This window comes from Anabrus simplex, chromosome 1, assembly GCF_040414725.1.
Source record: "Anabrus simplex isolate iqAnaSimp1 chromosome 1, ASM4041472v1, whole genome shotgun sequence".
NCBI lineage: Eukaryota > Metazoa > Arthropoda > Insecta > Orthoptera > Tettigoniidae > Anabrus > Anabrus simplex.
Genome location: NC_090265.1, coordinates 55,040,053 through 55,057,589, shown reverse-complemented (window position 1 = coordinate 55,057,589; position 17,537 = coordinate 55,040,053). Strand labels below are relative to the sequence as shown.

At 38.4% G+C, this 17,537-nt stretch overlaps 1 protein-coding gene across 1 annotated transcript in view; it reads right to left on the bottom strand.

Moving 5' to 3' along the window:
* Positions 1 to 17,537, bottom strand: part of LOC136884060 (intermembrane lipid transfer protein Vps13) — an 816,621-nt gene that overhangs the window by 384,694 nt on the left and 414,390 nt on the right. The window contains exon 27 of the mRNA XM_067156088.2: positions 15,502 to 15,830. Coding sequence (XP_067012189.2) covers positions 15,502 to 15,830 — 329 coding nt within the window. The remainder of the gene's footprint in view (positions 1 to 15,501; positions 15,831 to 17,537) is intronic.

Sequence of the window (17,537 nt, the reverse complement as noted above, 5' to 3'; positions counted from 1 at the left end):
GCTTACAAGAAGCAAAGACAAGACGTGTACTAGTTTGTTAGCATGTGCTTTCTATCTTCCTCACACCCCTGACACCTGCTTCAAGGATAACGGCAGCAAATGGGAAATCTAGCAACTTACTCTTAACAGATTCTTAGAACCTAGGCCTAAATCGCCCCTGCATTCCTACTGGTTGTCACGGCAACGGGCGTAGTTTCTGGCTGTTTCACAAGTACCCCATGGCCAAGCCAGTATTGAGTTTATTTTCCCGCTTCAATCCTCTTCATGCTATACGTAATGAAGAAAAGAAACACAGGTTCGAAGTTGGTAGAAATTAGTGCATGGAAATGTATCCGGGGTATTACGTGGGAGAGATAAAGGTGCAGTAGCAACGCTAGCACATCTAAACTTAAACAGTTTCTTTCCCCGCGAGAATTTTATTTGATGTCTCCTCATCCTTGTGCTACGTTCTAATAATGCGATGTAATAATTACGAGTGACACGATAATACAATGTTTAGCTCGTATAAAGGTAAAATTAAAAATAACTTTCAATTTTATGCTATCAACATTCGTTCAACTTCGTAAACGATCGGGATCTTTCGGTCGGCTGTTTGGCGGCATGTGTATCAGCTGGCTGCTGGCAAATCGGCTGTTTCCTGCATAGAGTCGCGAAGTTGTTTTTATTCACCTCACTAGTAATAGACACGGAAAATCTTATCAGTTTAGTTCAAAAACGTAATTTCCTCTACGGCAAGGCCCACAAGTATTATTGCAACAACGTAAAACAGAATGCCTGGAAGGAAATAAGCAAGGGAATGAAAAATCAGACAGTTTAGAATATTCAGTTTTGTGGTAGGTTAACAGTAATGTTGTGGGCAAATGCACTTTACGGTTTTTAATTAATGTTTAGGCCACCTCGATTAATGACTTCACCCTGTCGCGGCCCGCAAATTACTGCATTAAAGTTTTATCAAATCATTCATTGCGTACTTTGTTTCTTACGTAGAATCCCGTTCGATTTTATTCCGCTAGATGGAACGGTGGAGTGGAAATTTTGACTGATGGGTTCGATTCGATTCCACAAGTCGAGAGTGATCATCTGCTGTCCGTGTTGTCATAGCGTGACGTCATATGGCCGTGGCAGGCCCGCACATGTTCCGTGACACCAGACACACACCGCGAGCGCGCGCACGGTCTAACACAGGGTGCAACTTGCGCGGAGACTGGAGGGTTCTAACCACGGGCTGCTTTGAGCGGACGTTTTCTATCTCAAGGGGCTCTAAAATCTGAACTGTTTAAGCGGGAAATATATTTACAACAAAACACTTTAAACGGGAAAAATATACATATGTCTTAATGCAACTGATCAAGGGACCAAGAATATCACACTTCTTAGGCGGGAAAACTTCTTATGCGGGAACTTCTTAACCGAGTTTCACTGTATTTTCTAGTACCTACTTTAATAATGCTGGCAGCTTTTTCGTAGCAAGGGATTGTCAGCGACTTTCATGACTTTTTTTAACAACACCTGCAAATGCCATGCACTTCTTCTGTAACATACACCTTACTACACACGAAGTGTAATAACCTCGCCGAAAGGAATTTTCTTAATGCAGTCAGTAATTGTGAAAGTATGTCATCAATTCCACGTGCCTAGTTCCTATTTAGATCCCTCAGAACTCTGTTGAATTCTGACATGAATGGGTCTCCCATTTAATCAGAATCAACAGCCTCTTCAAATCAAATCAAAATCTCTTTATTTGCAAATGAGGTGTCTACCTCGGTGGCAAATGGTACACTAAAATACATTATTGTCAAGCACTAAATATTAAATTAACAAGAGAAGAAAATTTTTCCTATAATACAATATTATACAATTTACGCTAACAATGTTTTCTATTAAACACACAGCTCATCCTTAATAAATTTATATTGTTTACAAAATTCTACTTATAATATCTCCTGTACTACTTACAAATATAATCAACTGATATACAGTATGTGGAATTACTTCAAATGATACTATACAACTGGTATAACATTAATATTTACATTGCATTTATTTATTTACCTTTTTTTTACCCGTTCTGGATCCTAAGTAGCATAACGACCTGCTGCGTCTTAACCAGAGCCCCTTTTGCCACCACTTTTCAGAGTTCCTGAAGGGCCTTCACAGCTACCGTAGCGGTCCCAGGGCCCTCGAAGTCCCCACTGTACTTCACCCCTACAGGCAGTCCCCTACTTTGGCTGTCCAAACTCCTTAGACCAGGGGATGGAAATTAATTTATTCACACACATTTTTTTTATTTACAATAACCTGCACTGGTCGAATGCCCTCTAACACTTCATTTATTTTCTCTGTTGCTGTTTATTCTCTTCTTGAATATCTGTACAGATTTTGGAAAAGGATCAAACACTACCCCTGGTAAACTGTTCCACTCCTTCACACCCTTCCCAATGAATGAAAATTTACCCCAATCGCTTCTGCTAAAATTCCTTCTAATTTTATATTTGTGGTCAGTCCTGCCGATATAATTATTTTCCAACTGAAGCCTCTCACGGATATCTCCCCATGCTTCTTCTCCTGTATAGGCTCTATATAATCCTGTAAGTCTAGTTTTCTCCCTTCTCTTACTTAAAGTTTCCCACCCAAGTTCCTTTAACATTTCTGATACACTACTCTTTCTCCTGAAATCCCCTGTTACAAATCTTGCTGCTTTCCTCTGCACACTATCTATTTCTTTTATTAGGTATTCTTGGTGAGGATCCCAAACACTGTTTGCATATTCCAATAATGGACGAACCATACTCAAGTAACTTTTTTCTTTTAATTCTTTGTTGCATCCTTTAAGTAGCCTCATTATGACATGTAATGATCTGTATGCTTTCCCAACAATGTCATCAATATGATCCTTCCAGTGCAAATTACTTTCAAATCTCACACCTAAGTATTTGCACTTGCCATCTTTTGGGATAACTACCTCATCCAAAGTATATTCAAATTCAGTTTTAAAGCTCCTGTTTGTAAAAGTTGTAACAGTTGATTTGCCTCCATTAACCTTCATATTATTTTCTTCAACCCATTGTTGGATACTATCAAGGTCCCTTTGTAATTCTGAACAATCCTCAATGTTGTTTATTTCTCTATAAACAATTATGTCATCTGCATACAATCTTATTTTTGATGTTATATTGTTCCCTAAATCATTTGCGTATATTAAGAAAAGTAACGGACCGATTATACTACCCTGTGCAATTCCCTTCCAAACTTTCTCTTCCTGAGATACATTATTTCCTACTTTGACTTTCTGAACCCTTGAATTTAGAAATGCTTTTATCCAACGTGTAACCCTTACGTCCAATCCTATCCCCTCCAATTTCTTTAATAATATTCCATGTTCCACTCTATCAAAGGCTTTGGAAAGATCTATGGCTATGCAATCTAACTGACCTCCTGAATCCAACTGATCTGATATGTCCTGCTGAAATCCTACCAGTTGTGCCTCACAAGAAAATTTCTTTCTAAATCCATACTGGCTCCTCATGAACCAATTTTTATCATCACATATCCCTCTGATGTACTTCGATATTAAACTCTCCAGAATTTTACAAACTATACTGGTCAGGCTGATTGGTCTGTAGTTCTCTGGTTTCCTTTTATCACCCTTTCCTTTATAAATTGGTATTATTATAGATTCCTTCCATTCCTTTGGTATTACACTATTATTTATGACATAGTCAAAGAGAAATTTTAAATAAGGCACTATGTACCACCCCATTGTCTTTAATACCTCCCCAGTAATTTGATCACTCCCTGCTGCTTTTCCTTGCTGAAGCAGTTGGATTTCTCTGAAAATATCTTCGTTTGTGAATGAGAAGCTTCTTGTTTCCCTCTGTCTCTCTCCCTCTCTATCTTCTGTTTCGGTTTCCAACTCTTGACAATCATCTACTGAATCTCTAAATTCCCTACTAAATAGGTTTGCTTTCTCAGTATCTGTTAAATAGTGTTCACCCCCTTCTCCCACCATTGTAGGAATTTGGATTCCTTTTCCTTTTTGATTCCTGATATATGAATACAGCTTTTTCCATTTCCCTTTGTGGTCATTACCCTCTTGAAGTATGCCATTCATATAATTCTCTTTTGCTTCCTTTTTCACTCTATTCAGTTCCCTCATTAGCTGTTTTCTAGTTTCTCTACTCTCCCTACCCTCTTTGATTTTCCTGTTTACTATTCTACATTTTCTTTTTAATTTTCTTATTTCCCTTGTATAATAAACAGGGTCTGAGGTCATTTTACCCTTCTTAACAGGTACAAATCTCTTCTCTCCTTCCCAAATAATTCCTTTAAATTTAGCCCAAAGTGTATCCACGTTACTTCCTTCACTTATCCAACAACTGAATTGTGATTTAAGGTAAGTCCCAAATTCATCAACTTTAGTTTTTCTGTACAATTTCTTGTCTTGTGTAGCCCTCTTATTAAGCCTTTTTGGTATGAGTCCTACATCCATTATTACAGCCTTATGGTCTCCTATTCCTTCAATTACCTCAGTTTTATCAACAATTTCCCATGGTTTAACCAAGAATACATCTAGTAAGTTATTGAGACGAGTCGGTTCTTGTACTACTTGTGTAAATCCTCCCTCCCAAATTAACTTATTTGCCAGTTTCTGTTCATGGGCTTCACTTGCAGCTCCTTTCCATTCAACTTCAGGCAAATTTAGATCTCCCCCAATTATTACCATATCATTATTGTTGTTTTTACAAGTATAATCTATTATTTTTTCAAAGATTTCCATGTCTCTTTCCTCTCTTCCAGGCCTGTATGTTCCTATAATTCCCACCTCCTTCATATTATCACAAACTAATTTTATCCCTAATATTTCATCCCTTTCATCGGTAAACCATTCATGTGAACAGTAAGTTTCCTTCACCAGAATAAACACCCCCCCTCCCTTTTTATCTCCTCGGTCTCTACGATAGACTGTGTACCCTTCTGGAAATACTTCTCTATTACCCACCCCTTCTTTCAACCACGATTCCACTCCTATCACCACATCAGTCTCATAAGATTCCATCAATGTACCGAATTTTAATTGTTTATTTACTACACTTTGACAGTTTACCAAGAGCAATCTCAGACCCCCTTCCTCCCTAAAACTTGACTGTTGCAATTGGGTAACTTGAAATTCCTTACTATCCTGAGTTTCTTTTTCTAGTTGACGGAGCCAGCTTGAAGTACAGCTGGCTCTTTCTACTAGTTTTCCTGGTCAGTATTATAACTCAAGGGAGTTGCCTGTTTTACAGTACATATCTTAAGATTAATAAAATCTAGAACAATATTTGCTATCTTCCGTTTACCTGAATTGTTTAGATGGAGGCCATGTTTTGTATAACAGTATCTCTCAAAACTGCTGCATTCAATAACCTGAGTATTCCATGTCTCCTGAACCTTATCTAATACTTTCCCTTGATGCAATTATTTTAATATGTTCCTGCCATCGTTCCCTAAAAGTGGTTTTTCATCTGAGCTCTTAATATTCCATACACCAGTTTTCCTTTCTTTAAAAGTTTCCTTGATTACCCTATATGCAGTATTTACCTTTCCTAGAACCAAACAACCTTCAACATCCTTGCTCTTCTCTTTCAGTCTTCCTTAGTTGTTCTGCACTTTCTATCTAGTTAATTCTTATATTGCCTGTATTCTTTTCTGGCCTACTACTATTAACATATGAATAATAACACAGTACAGGTTTCCACCTATTCATAACCCTTATTCTTATTATATATATATATATATATATATATATATATATATATTTTTTTTTTTTTTTGCATTCTAGTATTTTCAACATTTATTAATCATGTCTAGTGTTTCCTGAGCTATCCATTGATTCTTACTTGATCTTACCTTTCTTCGTAACTTTTCTGCAGCATCCCTACTGATCTCCTTCAGGACTGTCCACTCTCCATCTGTGTTTCTTTCAATCTTTTTATTTAGTGCTTTTGCAACTTGTTCCTTGAAACAATCCCTCATTAGATTTCATCTTTTTGCATTTCTTTCTTTCTTTTTTCAATTTCTTAATCTTTAGACAGAAAAATTTTGAACTCGTTAAATCCACAGATGTCATAGGACTAACTGTGTTAATGATGTTTGTGCAGTACAAATTTCCAGGTTCTTTTCACGAAGATATTCTGTTCTGCACACCACATCCATCCTATACAAGCAGTAATGACATTTTTTTTCTGCTCGATGCCCTCTTTATGGCAAACTCAATACCATTATTTTTTATCCTTCTTAGTTTTGTTTAAAGCATAACATAGATACTATTTTAAGATGGTTTTCTGAGAAGAAGAAAATTCTCTGTAATTTCACCTAAGCAATGTTATGTAGCTGAAGATGTTCCTAAGGAATGAAACATGTTCTACAAATAATTAATTTGCTTAAAGCAATTTTCTGAGAAACTGAGGTGCTGGAATTTTGTTCTGCAGACTTTTTTTTTTTACATGCCAGTAAATATACCGACATGAGCTGTGCCCAGCAGATGAGATCATGTGTTATGGTGCTGTGCCGAATATCCTCCTATATAGAAGATCTACGGTCCATTTGTGGCTTCCGAGGAGTATTTGTGACTTAATTTTGAGTGCCAAGTTTGTGGTAGTGTTATCTAGTGGATTTACTCTAGTTTCATAGCGTTTTTGGTTCATACTTATTATTAATATTTATGCCGTGTCAGCCATCTTATTCGTTGCTTCATTTATTCCATAGACAACACAATCTAGAGAGTCACTCAATATAATTGACTAAACTATCCGCCCTAACTGTCACCCATTTTGTTTCTTTGTCATTGCTACCATAGAATCCACAAGAAGATGTGCATTCTACTTTCAATTCTTGGCGTTGTTTAGACCAAACAGCCGGCCCATAATGTCAGCCATCTTTAAGACAAGCAATGTGAGGCATCTGTCCTCCAGAGGTATGGCCGTAAACATACTCCAGGAACTAAGCAGAGGTTGGACATGATCTTACATAAGATACTGGGTTGGGGGCCTCAACCCCAACACGGCGCGTCCCTATGGCTGGTAGGGGAGGTTCCTGTAGATATGCAGGACAGGTGTGAGTAAGGTTCCTCCAAATAAACACCCGCGGATCAACTGAGGCAAAAGAAAAGGGTCAACAGTATCTAAAGCAGAAGAGGAAGATTCCCAATAGTTTAGAGGGCGGAAGAACCAAACTCTGGGGCTTACAACCTCAGTTTTAATTCAGAGGAGCAGGCAATGCCTACCCTCACAACTAATTTCAACGTAAGGCATGATGGAAACACCTTCAGGAAAGACTACTCCAGGGAGCAGCCAGAAACAGAAATCCCCACTGCTGGGAGAGGTACAACCAGGACTTTGGATTCTGGAGAGTCTGGAACGTCATGCAGGAAAGAGTCGGAGCTTCCCAAAACCTCCTCATGAAAGATACGAACTAAGCAAAAACATCTGCTTGGAACACTGAACATCAACATGCTCCTAAAAGTTGGAAAATTAAAACAACTTACTGATGTTTTGAAATGATATTTACGTACTTGCACTTCAAGAGACAAGATACCTTGATGAAAATCATATGGAATCTAGTGGTTATAGAATTTACAAAGAAAAACTGCCAATAAAAAAAACAACGCAAATGTAACGATCCTAGGTATGGCCTTTATGGTTAAAAGTAACATACTGGAGTCCATCATCAATTTCACCTCACCAGCAGAGAAGATCTTGTTTCTGTCCTTCAGATCTGGCAATAAAGCATACACAATTATCAATGCACATGCACCAATAAATGGCTATAACAAGAAAAACCCAGAAAAGGTAGATGACTTTTGGGAAATTCTTGAAGATACAGATCCAAAATTCCACAACACGTTTGTAAAAATTCTGGTTGGTGATTTCAATGCTCAGATAGGTAAAGAAAGAAGGTACAGGAAAATTGTGGGAGACTAGACAGCACATAACAGAACGAACAGAAATGGTGAAAGATTAATCAGTTTCTGCAGACGTTTTAACTTGAAACTCATGTCTACACACTTCAAGGCACTCCCGAACAAGAAAAAACACTGGCATCTCCTAACATGTTGCTGGGGGGTTTCAGATCCACCATGTTGCTATTACGACCAGAAACCGAAGGGAAATCTTGAATGTCAAGGTAAGAAAAAGCTTAAACATAGATTCGGACCACTACCTCTCTGAGATTAAAGTAAGATTCCAACCAAACAAACCCGAACAAAGAATCAAGAGGAAGCTTACAATTGATGCAGATACTCTGAAACAAAGCAGAGACATATTGTGAAAAATTGTCAAAGTTGAATATGAACAGCTGGGAAGAGATCAAAAGTCAATGTTTAAAGCAGCTGAATGTTTGGAGAATCCAGCGAGAAAACGAAAACACAGGTGGTGGAATGAAAAGTGTGATGAAGCTTTGGACAGAAGACTAGAAGCGTGGAAAAGGTGGCATTCCAACAAAACTGAGGAGAGATGGGAAACTTTCAGGGAAGAGAGGAAGAAAACAGCTAAGATCATACGATCAGAGAAAAGATATTATGATAGAAGTAGGATGGATAAGATAGAAGATGATGTTTGAAAGAACAACAGTCGAGCATTTTACAAAACCTTCAGAAAGGAACTACAGGGATACCAGCCAGTTTTTGTTTCAAGCAGGAGGATGGTAATGTAGCAACGAACAACAAAGAAAATTGTCAATTTCTCGCAGATTACTTCAAAATGTTGAATTGTGAAGAACCTGTGAAAAAATTGAATACGAAAAATCTATCTCAGGATAACCAAGATTCCAAGCCAGCGAGTCTAGAAGAGATCAAGGAAATAATAAATGAGCTTAAAAACAACAAAGCACCAGGTGAAGATAGAATTATTGCAGAAATGTGGAAGTTCGGAGGAGAAACTGCAGCAAAAGCAATCCAAGCCGTCATAGGAGAAATCTGGAGAGATGAAAAGATCCCAATGATTGGAAGTGTGCTCTTATACACCCACTTCACAAGAAAGGTCTCCAGATGAGCATCAATAACTATAGAGGCATCTCTTTACTCCCATTAACATATAAGATACTCTCTAAAGTACTATTGAGAAGAGCTGAAGAACAAGCAGACCATATCACTGGTGAGTACCAAGCTGGTTTTCAAAAAGGGAGATCATGCACAGAACAAATATTTAACCTGAAGATCATTCTCAGAATAAGAGCTTTGAGAAGCCAGAACACCGTGGTAATATTTGTTGATTTTGAGAAAGCGTACAATTCAATTGACAGGCAGACTAATTAATGTCCTAGAAGAATTTGAAATTGAAAGGAAAACAAGAATGTTAATAAAACAAACCTTGACAGAAACTTTCTCAGGACTGCCTATCACCAATTCTCTTTAACACTGTTCTAGAAAAAATCATTAGAACCTGGGAAAACACCTTGGAAGTGGAAGGAATAAAGGGAATACATTTAGGGAGGAAAGGACAGAACTTAGAAATTACTGTAAGTGTTTGGCTTTCGCAGATGATCTTGCCTCTTCGCTCACAACCAAGAAAATGCCCAAATTATGCTGAATACTTTACATGAGAAAACGGGTCTCAAAGTCTCATATGAGAAGACGGAATACATGGAATATGGACATCAAGGGGAGAGACAATTAGAAGTGAAGCATGGGACTGTAAAAAGAACTGAGAAATGTAAATATCTAGGGGAATGGATAGAACCTAATGGATTGGATAGAGAGGCAAATAGGGCAAGAATTAGAAAACTAGAATTAGCTTACGGGTTAACTCAGAACAGATACAACAAAAAAGCAATATCTTACAAGGCGAAAGACATTACAGCACAGTGGTAAAGCCAGAGGGTCTCTACGCTTCAGAGAGCCTGACAATGAATAAAAAGGGTGAGCTTCAAGATATCAAAAAAAAAAGGAGAGGAGAATCTTAAGGCAAATGTAAGGACCACAGAAAAATGCTGATGGGGAGTGGAGGAATAGGAAAAATGATGATCTCTACAAATACACCGAAAATATCACTGTCACCATGTGAAAGCGAAGGCTAAAATTCTATGGGCATCTAGAAAGAATGGATGAGAAACGGCTAACTAAGAAAATATTCAAGTACATCACTAGACTGAAAGCTTCGACGAAGTGGATAGAAGAGGTAAAAAACAGATGCAATCGAAAGTGGGCTTACAATTAATGATTCATAACAAAAAATAATTTACAAGCCGAGCGAACAGCATCAAAACATTCCAGGAGAAACCACCAAAATGTAGTCCCAAATTGGTCATATCTGAGAAAGAAAGGAAGATCAGAAGTGAATGGATGAAGAGGTTCTGGGAGGGGGAGGAGGAGGAGGAGGAGAAGAATATAAAGCCATAAGTTCAATGCGGTCCACAGGCGGCCAAATTCAAAAACAAGATACCGACGTGAGGCTAATGTATCTAAGCACCTTCAAATATCACCAGGCTGAGCCTTGGATCGGACCTGCCAAGTTCGGGACAGAAGGTCAGCACCCTAACCGCCTGAGCCACTCAACCCACCACAGAATGAAAATATGGTGTAAATAAACTATCTTCCTTCATGCAATAACAGAAACAAAGTTCAGTTTACTTGTTTAATATTGCTCATATACCTGGCAAGATTCCCACGAATTGTAAAGAATGTCCTTCAAAATGTTCACAAAAGCAGACTTGAACAGTTAACACTCACTGCCACTCGAACTCATCAACAATACCAACTAAACTTGGCAGTAAATGTTGCATGATTAAGCCAGAAAAGCAGTAAGTGTACAATCCAAAGCCAATTTTACTATATCTACTGCAGATACCACGATACTGCCTAAGGATTTAATGCTTACCCCCAATATGCTTAGTTACAGAGGTCACACCTGTAGATACCCTGGGATTTATATGTAAATTATGTCATTTGTAATGCTGATACAGCTTCTATACCTTAGTATTAGATGAAAACTTGAAACCTATACTACGGTGGTTACACGAAGAAGTACTAAACACAATAAAGGTGGGAAGTAAGAGCAACTACACCACTATCAGGAAACACTATACACGCACAGAAACATCAGCTGGCCTACGCGGGTCTCAGCCAACAACATAATACGAAATATCAGTAGAGCCAACTAGTGGAAACAGGCAGGACCTACCGAGGGCATGGACATGGCTTAGATTCCAGATTCCGAAATAAATAGCCATGATCCTTAAATTTGAAAAATATTATTTACAAGTGAAATTTTACAAATACATTCCGAACAAAATCCACCAGCTTACAACTTACGAACTATAATCTCCGTGATACACATATCTTAGAGTTTCTTTGATAATAGGCTTCACTACGAGTTTCAAACTTCAAACCAACTATACAACTAGTTACAAATACAGTAGTACAATGCAAGTTAGGTGTTAAAAGCAATTACAATTTACAGTGAAGTGAATGTACTCTCCTAAACTCGTACATCAAGAGACACTGAACTACCAGAGGCAAAACCCAAGGTAAATGTATTAAATTACAATCTACATATTTAGTGAAGTTAGAAATGGGAATGCCTCGAAAACAAACAGGGAACCCCAGCAGAAAAGGCTAAGGCATCGTAAATAATTAATTTGGCGAATCTAGGTTAGGCTACGGCAGACTCCTATACGAAATAGCAACTGAACATTATGGAAATTTTAACCAGAACGGAAAGTAAGAGTGCTTACCCAAAGGTGCGCCATCCCGGAAGCGAGGCGTTGCACACGACGCAGACCAACACAGACTAAAGGCAGATCAGGCCAAGATAAGACCGAATTGTCACGAACGCTGCCTCGCTCACTATATATAGAAAACCCAGGCCTTGGAGTAGCCAACCAGAATGCATGAGTCCGCCCATCCCCTCCTAGGTTCACCAATCACAATTCCTACTCCAGTCGCGAACTTTAACTAACATTCTTGAATACACATGTTCGCAAATCTTCCATTTCCAGAATAGTAAAAAAATTCCTTTTAGAAAACATAACCCACAAAAGGCACACACCCTGTTCAACAATTTTCTAGATACTTCCAGTAAGTACAGAATAGAAATCTACTATTTACAAATACATATGTCACAAATATTACACAGTACAGGTTAGGTCATTACAAATAAAACATTATATCATACTTTACAAATAGTCTCCAAAAACACTTTCCACTTCCACTATATTGTTTCCCTGTGACAAACTGATAGCAGGTATCACTAGGTGGCCGAAACAAACTTTGTTTTAAAAATTGCAGTTACCACCTTTGCACTTAGTAGGGCAGCATTGTATGTACCGTAAAAATCTGGAACTCTATACTCAAGGAGTTAAGGAGCCTAACATTAAGCTCATTGTCGTCTTTCAGTCACTCATTGGCTTTTATTATCTGCAACTCAGCCTATCTTTGTACAGACTTTGTAGCTCATTTTAAATTCTTATTCTCACTACTGGTCCAAATATGCATTTCAATATTTGCCTCTACCAGACATTCAGCATCATCATATCCATTTCTGGCGTAAGCATGCGACTTCACGTCCATACGTAACTATTGGCTTTATCTCTGTCTTGCTCGCCTGGTGGCGCTGATTATTAAGGCATCAAGTCTTTATGGCCTCACACCATGGTTAGCTGATTTGACTCATGTTGGTCGAAAAAATCATCATCATCATCATCATCAGATGTTGGTCAGCAGGTTAGGAGAAGAGGTGCTATAAAACTTCTAATCATTAGATTGAGTTCCAAAATCCTGGGTTCAATTCCATACCTGTCTGCAGTGTTCATATGGAGTGGGGGGCATACGACACTGTTGATGGCGATTTATCCGTTTTGATAGGGCCATTCAGCCTTGAGCAGACACCTTTGTGTTAGTCAACAGAAGCAGGGTATGTTCTGACAACAGGATTCACACCACCACCTCCAGATGCTCAGGTGCTCCAGATGCACCCATGGGCATCAACTAGAAAGACCTGCAGAAGGCCTCTATGGGAAGGCCACATGAAATCACTATCTTACATAATTTAAGTTCACCTTCCTTTGCTTCCTGAACTGGTATTAAAAAAATAACAGATTATAACAGCATCCATCACCAACAGCAATGCTTGGTTTAATTTCTTCCTTTAATTCATTCTCTGAAGTCAACAAGGATCCTAGATATTAGAAACAGATAACTACTTCAAAATACCACCTATAATCACTGTCTGGCCTGCAGATGTATATCTACTAACTTTTAAGTACCAGTATTTTGTTTTCTCCCCATTTGTTAGCAACTCTGATGTATTTGTGAAATCACTTCTTTGATCACTCTCACTGACCATCTAAGATTTACAATAGCATCTACGTAATCAGGTATGGTCTTATTCTATTGATATACCTTAGTTCTTCCAGTGTTTATTTTTATGCTTCTTGTGATCCTTTCCATCATTAGGTTAAAGAAGACTGTTGACAATGGAGCTCTTTGTCTTAAAAGTCTTTTCATTTGAAATACACTGGAATCCCTTTCCCTGAATTTTTACTTTGCTTCTAGAATTTTCCAGTATCAGTCTCACTAAGTTCACAATCAGTGGTTTATTTAATCTTTCAAAATCAATATAACAAATATTTCTTATCTATTTAAGGAGCTACAATTAAGATGATGATGGTGATCATCATCATCATCATAAGCATCAATGTAGTTATGATTATTTTATAGGTCAAATTTTTATTATTTCCTTATAGCTCTAAGTACAATTAGTTTCAAGTTATAGTTTATCTTGGTTTATCTTGGTTTAATATGTAACTCTTTGATGATAATAAATAAAATCATGAATAAAAATATATAAATAAAATTACTCAAAAACTTATAAAAATTAATAAGCATAATTAACCGAACTGTCCGTAGTATGGGCGCCAGAGTTCACCAGAATGGATCCCTCGAATTTTGATAGAACATGATAAACTTTATATCCCAGGGCGTGTACATAATGCTGCGTACTGGTACATCTGCTGCAGGCCTTACCTAACCTCCTGAAAATGACTAAATAGGTAGGAACTGCACCTAGGTTCATCAATAACTCCACTGATTCTAAAATAGCTAACTATATTCTTAACAAAATCCGTGCATCAGCACCTCATCAACACACAACATTTTACATATAATACACACATAAAATATTGCTGGAAGACTCCATATTTACACAACAACAAAAATGAAAACCGTGGGAAAACGAAAGCGAGAACTCAGCTACCATTTGTAGATAGTCCGATGAACAATGTACATGTATGAAGATAAATACCCTTCACTGTCTCTATATCAATTCGACTTACCGATTCTCATAATCGGCAGTTATCACATCACACAGATACTGTACCTTGTAATACTGTGTTCACGTATTTTAACACTTGTTGTAAAGATATATACACACGTCTGTCGATCCTCAACATAAATTATGGAAAGTCTGAGATAGCTTTCACCAGCATATAATGCCAGACCTCCCCAAGTACTACAACACTTAATGCATACGCCCTTCACAATTTGTTGATCATCCACTTTCCACGAACATAACAAGACTACGCTCCACGAACGTCTGAAGTCCAGTCCATTGCAGCTGTGTCACTCGAATACCGTATATCAGCACCACTTCCTTCCCGTACAGTGTGTCAGTTGTCGTTCCTTCATACAGTGTTACTGCTTGTAGTTGTAGTTCCCTTCCGCTGTGATGTCGGAGTATATAAAGACTTCGGCATCCCCCTTCCTCTCAGATGATATATCTGGATTGGTCCTTGCCCGCCGATCATAAGTGATCTCCAGTCAAGACCAAACCCTGAACGTCTCCTTGCTCTCAAGAGATAAACAAACTCTGGGGTTTATTACATGAGTCAACGAACTTCCCTAATACAACAACAAGCTCATCTCATCAGGCTGGGATATATACATGACTCATGAAATATCCCGACACAAGCACATCACAACAAACACTGGGGTAGCCACATGACTCATCCAAATTACCAGACTTATTAAAGCAATGTTTTCCCACTCATGCAAAATAAATTACTCATACCTACATATGTGGAGATCTCCCAGCTTATAAATATAAATGACAACACATACAAATGAAATACTGATGATAATAATGATAATAATAATAATAATAATAATAATAATAATAATAATAATAAATCGAATACTGACAATAATATCTCTAATGAACAATTTTTTTGCTAGTGGCTTTACGTTGCACCGACAGATAGGTCTTATGGCGACGATGGGTTAGGAAAGGCCTAGGAGGTGGAACGAAGCAGCCGTAGCCTTAATTAAGGTACAGCCCCAGCATTTTTCTGGTGACAATGAGAAACCACGGAAAACCATCTTCAGGTCTGCCGACAGTGGAATTCGAACCCCACTATCTCCCGGATGCAAGCTCACAGCCACGCACTTCTAACCGCATGGCCAACTCACCCGGTACACAAACAAACAAACAAACAAACAAACAAACAAACACTCACTCTTCAGATACTTACATTCAGGACCAGAGCATTGGAATTAGGGTCATCTATATTCTCCAATAGAATTATGTCTGGCTTCTCCACTCTAAGATTAATTGTCATCCGACTATCTTCCTTTTCCTGAGGCGGACGACTCTTGGTCTGAGAAGGTTTTGACTGTACAGTCTTCATGGTAACATGGCTGGCTTTAGAGCGAGCCTTAGCAATTTGAGGTTGAGAGGCTCCTGGTGTCTCTTTAGGTTTTACTTCAGGAATTTCTTCTTCAATAGGAGCAAAGAAGGCTGCTACCTTCAGGAGAAAATCAGGACTCAGAACGAGGTTGAATCCATAAATACGAACATCAACTGAAAGAAGAGCAGTAAAAATCATACAGTTATTTAATTTGTAGAGACAACACTTCGTCTGAAATTCTGAAGTATAAATTATTCAAAAATGCAAATTTAAGAAAGCCTGCTGCAATATATAGCAAAACTAGTCAGCATCAATCAATCAATCAATCAATCAATCAATCAATCAATCAATCAATCAATCAATCAATCAATCAATCAATCAATCAATCAATCAATCAATCAATCAACTTTTGCTGGCAAGACCTAGCGTTTACAGTGCACTAGGTGTTCTGGTATGGGCTAGATCATATTTGTTAATTTCAATGACATGTCTCAGTCTCATCTGTGGCTCTGACAATATGAAAGTGACAAACATCAGCAATGCTAGTAATGTCATTACTTATGCAACCAGTCCCTATCATGAATGGTGGGAAAATATTGCTCAGAAGATTGGTTGGTGCATGAATTTCAGTGCGCACGGCAGACTAACATGTAATAGTAACTTGTGGCTTGGTGAGGAAAGCAACAGGAAACTACCTCACCCCTCATTTCCCCAAAATGCCTCTTCAGTGACGCCTAGGCCACCTACGACAGCCGATGGCAGAACACATAACAATGCAACGAAATACATCAATAATACCAAGTCACATAATTGTCTCAAACTGTTCACCATTAACATCACTGCAAAGTTGACAGCGCTTTGAAAAATCACTCACTGCTTTCTGATACATGAACAACGGTATAGCACAAATTTATTCCTCTATTACCATTTTCAGCATGTCGATGTCTCGTGTTTTTTCAGCATAAACTTTCTCTCTTCAAATGCCCCTGCAACCAATAATCACAGGCTAAGATCGGGAGAGCAAGCTGGCTATTCCGTCAGCCCTCTTCTTCTCATCTACCTATTTGGTAATTTGAGATTCAAAATTTTCCTCGCCGCAATAGCGTAGTGAGGGGATGCAACATCCTGCTGGAATACGCAATTTTGGTACTTAACACTTTGCATCACTAGCACCACAACTTCATTGAGGACTTCACAATACTGTTCACCGTTAACTATCGCTCCCAAAATTCACATGCCTAGCAATTCTTCCCATCCAATCATTGTCAAAACCTGTTGCTGATCTGCATTTCATACGCTTCTCTTCAATAATTTTAGGATTTTCTCTTGCATAACAATAATGACAGCAGTTGTGTCAATTAACATTCCCATACACCAGGAACACATCTGAAAAATGCAATTTTTTGTACCAAGATTAGTCACACATTCTCTGAACATAATTTCACACAGTTGCAACTGCCTGTCAGAGACATCTTCACTCAGTTTATAAACATGAATTGGCTTGAAAGTTCTGTACTTCTCAAGTCTTAAAACACGAGACACAGTGGACTGACTGATGTCAAGTTCACATGCATCTTGGCGTGTCGATTTCCTGGGAGCTATTCCCGAACGCTTCCATGATCCTTTCTTCTGTTGTTCCTGCATCAGTGCTGCTGGAGGTCTTCCAGGAGGTTTTTCCCTCCTGTATGTTTCCCAGTGTCAGCAGTCATCGTCGTCTCCACTTTCCCACAGTCGATGCTAGCAATGTTACGTCAAAATCGCATTTCCCGCATCTCACAGCCTCACATTCATTCTGAAAAGCAATCATCCATGCAGCTATGGTAACTTGCTGCTGCATATTCAGTGCTTTCACAAAGCCAAGAAACTAGAATACTGATGTG